General features: G+C 39.4%; 1 protein-coding gene across 1 annotated transcript in view; it reads right to left on the reverse strand.

The window, feature by feature from the left end:
* Tprg1 (tumor protein p63 regulated 1) overlaps positions 1-5309 on the reverse strand; it is a 105709-nt gene extending 100400 nt beyond the window's left edge. Inside the window, exon 1 of the mRNA XM_075955769.1 lies at positions 5088-5309. Coding sequence (XP_075811884.1) covers positions 5088-5309 — 222 coding nt within the window. The remainder of the gene's footprint in view (positions 1-5087) is intronic.
* Between the last annotated feature and the right edge of the window lie 691 nt (positions 5310-6000).

The raw sequence follows: 6000 nt of genomic DNA on the forward strand, positions 1-6000 counted from the left end.
TTTTGAACATCAGTCTCCACAACCAAGATGATTATCATAATATACCTCAAGTTATTAGCTTTGAGGGATACTTTTGTTCGGAGAAAGCATGAGGCCTTTTTTTTAGATATATCTAAACAGTAATAGCAGACACATTACAACAAGAGAAAAGGAATGCAAATGGACTGAGAGCAAGGGTTTTAGACTTTCACTTCTGGGACCTCTCTCATGTCCTAAGTCACATGTAGTCCAGAGACAGTGTCAGGAGTCCTGCATTGCGCATATGGTCCCCAGTCATGGCATGATCCTCGGGATGCTGGTTGACCTTGGACAAGAAATAATTCCTTCAGGTACTTTAGGAGTTCTCTTAAATGAAGCCATAGAGGCATAATTTTCACATATAATAATAATGACCAGCAAACTGCAGTAGGGTTTTAAGAGGTTAATAACTTATTTTATGATCTAGTACTTAGGTGTGTGGTATAACGACTGATATTACTATGCTAAAGTGAACACTTATTTGTCAAGAATTTCTATTTCCATGCCATTCATTTTTTTGCAAATCCCTCTTAAAACTTTTAGATTTGATCATTCTCCTCCTTATATCCTTGCATATCAATTCCCAGCACCGAACAAACAGAAAGCCAATAAATATCCTTCTTCCTTAGATCAATGATATGAATATAAAATAGTCTAAATATCGAGTTTAAAATTAAACACATTGCAGTATATATTCCCAATATGGGATTCTATGGAACTGACTTTAAAAAAATGATACCACAAAAATATTGTGACCATATGAAATATTTAGTATATAACTCTAATTGCACATAAAATATATATGAAAAGCAAAAAAGATATACCCTAAAATGTATAAGATCACCTACAATAGATTTTTTTATTTAGTATTGAACAGTGAGATTACAGTGACTTTTATTTAGCCTATCTACATTTTCTAATCTTTTATCAATAAATGACTTCTTGGGTTATGATCCTAAAGTCCTTTAATAAAATACTTCAGCAACAATTTTTTTGACTCATTCATTCAGTGTTCTTCCCAGTTTACCATGCATATACCTTACATTCTTAGCTCAGCAGAAGTTGACTTGACTGTGACTGTGGCAGAGAACCCCGGAACTATATAGAGGTAGCCAGGAAAGTGATTCTAGCAGTCAGTTTGCTGATCAGTAGATTCTTGGGAAAGGAAAGTCTCACTTCCTATTGTGCTGCTGAAAATGAGTAACTTGAGCAGCAAGAGCGCATCAGTACCGGCAGAAAGTTTATAGAAACGCAGAATCTAATTTGTTCACCAGCTGGACCGTGACATCTGAGATCTCACTTCAGATCTAGGAAGTCATCGCTTTGTGATAACTCTCACACATCTGAAACTTCAAGCCTTGTGGTCTTCCCTAATTCTTCCTTGAGAAAGCCAGCCATCCTCCTCTTTACTGCCACAGACCCTTGTGTCAACATTTGCATCTCAGCCCAGAGACTGTGATGAGGTCATAGGCACCCTGTTGTCATTTCTATAACCATTTATAGAATTGTGGATGCAAGTAAAAATGAGAGAGGAGGTACTGAAAATAACAATGTTTGAAATGTTTATAGATGTGTCATATACTCTATGAATATTGACAAAGTTAGTTCTCTTAGGGCTCTTTACAAAGCTTATATTTTATCTATACTTTTCAGGTAAAGAAATTGAGACTCAAACATATGTGTATGCACACGTGTGCATGTACACACACACTCACACTCACACTTCTGTCTTCTTAAAACATCTTTGGATTTGATTTGCAAGTTAGCAAAACTAGACCATTCTCTCATTTCTTTAAAAAAAATGTTTATTGGAATAATGTTTATCCCAGAATATAAAGATAATCAGACAAAAATCCCTGTGCTATTTATGGGATATTTCCTACTGAAATTTTGGTTATGGATTTTCTAGAGACCCACAATTCAACAAAGGTCATTACTCTTGGTCAACCACAAGAACTTAAGGGTAAGACCCTGTTTACTGCTAAAAACATCACTTTGGTCATTTTACTTAGAGAAAGCAAGCTCATACTGACTTTGAAACGTTTTCCTTGTTGGGTAGCTTTCAAAGAACTGGGAGGTACTTTGTAGATTAATAAAGGAGTCAATCCAGCAACAGTCTTACGTAGCTGTGAACCCTGTGAGCTACAATAATGACTAGACTACGCAGTGGGGACAACAGTAGTCGGCTGGACAGCCAACAGCTTCTTAGCTGAATTTAAGACCTGTTTAACAGAAGGAAACTCATGTCTGTAAACATGGCTAAGAATTCATGGGCAGGGAGGCTAAAGACTCCACGAATCTTACTTTGTGAAAGGAATATCGTACCAAGCTATCTTCTAAATATTTATCTTTGTGCTCAGAAAGTAGTACAACTCTCACCCCTCATTCAGACAGATTTTTTAAAATGCAATATATGGGAATCATCTAGCAAGAGCAGTGGACTCAGCACCTTATTGAAGTTCTTGAATTTAGGCGATTTCATTCACCTGAAACTTGTTCGCTCTTAAAAAACATATTGATTTATTTTTATATTTCACACATGAGTCGTTTGCTTGCATGTGTGTGGATGCAGCATGCGAATGCCTGCTGTGTGTGGAAACCAGAGGAGGGCATGAAATTCCCCTGAAACTGGAGTTACAGATGGTTGTGAGCCACCATGTGGGTGCTGGGAACCAGACCTGATCTTCTGCAAGAGCAATAAGTGATTTTGATGACCAAGTCATCTCTGCAGCCTTCTATATGTTTATTCTTAAGACGAAGACGGTCTGTTTTCTCCTGCCTGCCTCACAGGGTTGTATAAAGACACATGGTTTTTTTTTTTTTAAAGAAACTGTAAATATCTAATGACATTTATTACATATTCATACATTTAGTATGGGTCTGTGTCTGCTCATCTAAATAAGAACTACATGATTTAGCTTTGCTTTCCCTGTTTGTTTCCAAATGGGAGTTAGCTGCAGAGACATCCATATTAATTTCGAAAGGCCGACCAACATGAAACCAGTTGTTTTATTTGCTGAAGATCAATTCAGGTCACCATGCACTACAGCACAGTCAAGGAAATTACTGCCCTGACTCATTTGCTGGCAAGGGGCAGCATTAATACCAACATTTCCTTCTATTACAATTGCCTTCCTCCCTAGGATTCTCCTATCCCTGATGCCTTGGCAAAGGCACAGCTTCTAACCGTAACTTGCCATTAAGATTAGAGTTGGTAAAAAAAATATATATATATATAAAAAAAAAGGATTAGAGTTGGTGGCAGAGGTTAGTTTTTCCTCATGGGCTCTACTTTACCAAGAGATATTCCCTGTTCCTACTCTAACCCACCAACTGTTCTACCTATGCCAGCTTCAGGACTGCCATCACCAGCAAAGAAAGGAGCTTTGCATCAGTTTGCCGCCTGCTTTCATAGCTGTACCAGCTTCTGTCACTGGGCCCCCTATTCTGCACCACTGTTCTGTATTTTCTCAGAAAACCCTGCCATCATCCTTATCAAGATCCTAAAACTTCAAAGAATGCTTACATTTCCTTCACAGTTCCATCTCAACTTAACTTTGCATATTCAATAAAGTTCACATATTTTGGAAAACAGACCATATGCTTGACATATGCAAAAACACTCACATAAACACAGATAACATAGCACCTACCAAAGTGCCTTGCACATAGGAGTCTACGTAATGTTTAAATACACACATATGGGTTCACACTCACACATTCAGTTGCTTTAGTTAGAACTTCATCTTAAACAAAGGTATATATCGTTAAAGCCACCAAATCAGGATCTCCTAAGTTTTGTAAATAGTCTCAGGTTCTGACTTCCAATTACCTATGATATTGGACTGAAAAAATATATTTTGAAGGGTCAGAGAGATGGCCAATCAGATAAAAGAACTTTGTTACACAAATCCGAGAACCTGAGTGCGATCTCCAGAAACCACACGAAAATCTCAGCATTGGGGGGCACATGAGTAAGCCCAGCACTCCTATTGGGAGGTGTGAGGTAGAGACGAGATAACTAGTCAGAAGCCTTAAAGCTTGCTAACCTGGGGTAGGCACCAGAGTAGAGGCGAACTCCACAAGAAAGAACTTGTCTCAAAGTAGAAGAGCAGAACCAACTTCCAAAAGCTGTCCTCTGTCCTGTATACAACACTACTACACAAAAGAAGGAAGGAAGGAAGGAAGGAAGGAAGGAAGGAAGGAAGGAAGGAAGGAAGGAAGGAAGGAAGGAAGGAAGGAAGGAAGGAAGGAAAAGAAAGAAAGGGAAGGGGGTTATTTTTCAAGAAGAAGGTGCCCCACGTGTTCATGAGAACTGTCTTTGCTGTCATAGTTTACATTCCTCTATCTTCCTCCCATAAATTATGGCTACTGTATTTATAAGAACTTCGAAGAATTGCAAAAGATCAGTAAGTACAAAAAAAAATGAAAACACAAAGAGGTAAAATAAAAATCCAGAAAGTACATTCCACTTTATCTCTGCTAGCAACTTAATAGCAGCCTTTCATACTTTGTACATAAGCCTTGTCCTCATCCATTTCCTTTTCTTGTCCACTGCTCCAGTGAGAACTCAGAGCCCCACGCTGCAGTTGCAAACCGAGGGCTTCAAACTCTTGCTCCCATGATAAAACACAAGCATCCCAGCATCCCAGCCTCCATCCTGAGATTCAGCTCAGCCTCAGCACTATTTTCCATTTCACAGTCTATGTCTTTCTTTAAACAAAGTTCGCAGCTTTACATTCTAGCTACCATGTTAGAGATTTTCTAGTCATTAAACATTAATTCTTTGAGGTCAAATTTTGCCTCGGAGGAAGACCATACACACAAATATATAAGGTTACAGGAACCGTATCTTCTTGAGGCTGTCTGAGAGATAAGAACCAGAGACTTGGCTTGTCTGAAGCTATACCTTTCAGCAGTACAAAGGAGGTAAGGACAACTGCATGAGCATTATAGCCATTATTACAAAAGGTTTATAAAAATGTGAAAAACTTGGCACAATGCAGAACAGAAGAGATAGTAAGATTTCAAAAGAAAAGTTTGAAGAGTGTTTAAAATCGCGGTTTTACCCGGGTAGCAAAGTACTTTCGTGAAGCATAGGGCTGGTGATACGGATTGGGGTAAAGAGTCGATTTAGTCACGCTCGGCTGTCTTGAGATCCGCCTTTGTCCTGGTTTCTTGCCCGAGTCCCCCTCGTCCATGGCCAAGTGGTCAGTCTCAGAAGGTTGGTGATCTCCCTCTTGCTTCAGGGACACTGGCTGGAATCCTTCAAAGCTCCCAATCGTTGACATTGCTTTAGCCTAAAACAAGCAAACAAAATGAAACAACCCTTTCATGGGAGGACAAAGCATGCCATCTGTATCCTGGCTATGGAAAAAAAAAAGAGGTTATAACTGAAGATTTGTAGCAAAAGGTCTTCCCTCGCGGCAAACAGCCATACTTTGATCAAACAGAGGCACCAGTAGATAGGGCAGGAGCACAGACGTCTAAATGCCATCTCTGTGCAGGGCCTTCACCAGAGGAGAGAAGCGGGTACTCTCAGGACAGAGAAAAGCAGTCTGCGTGTCACTCTGTTCCCTTAACTTTAACACAAGAACAAGAACAGAACAGGGGAAATATACCATGAAATTACTCCGAGGTAATTCCTTTTCACGATTTTATGACATTTTTGTCTAAAACTCTACCTGGCCTCGTTTATATTTAAGAGTAAAAAGCAATGTAGCTCTGATCAGCTCCAGGGATTGGTGTGAGGACATGTGGTGGATTGAGGAAAAATGGCCCCTATAGGCTCATCATATATTTGAATGTTTAGTCATCACCGAGTGGTGTTACCTGAAAAGGATTAGGAGGTGTGGCCTTGTTGGAATAGGCGTGGCTTTATTGAAGGAAGTACATCACCAGGGATTGGGTTTTGAGGTTCAAAAAGTCCAATCCAGAGCGCAGTGACCATGGTGTCTCTTCATTGCAACAGAACACTGGCTA

The sequence above is a fragment of the Microtus pennsylvanicus genome, chromosome 1, assembly GCF_037038515.1.
Source record: "Microtus pennsylvanicus isolate mMicPen1 chromosome 1, mMicPen1.hap1, whole genome shotgun sequence".
Taxonomy (NCBI): Eukaryota; Metazoa; Chordata; class Mammalia; order Rodentia; family Cricetidae; genus Microtus; species Microtus pennsylvanicus.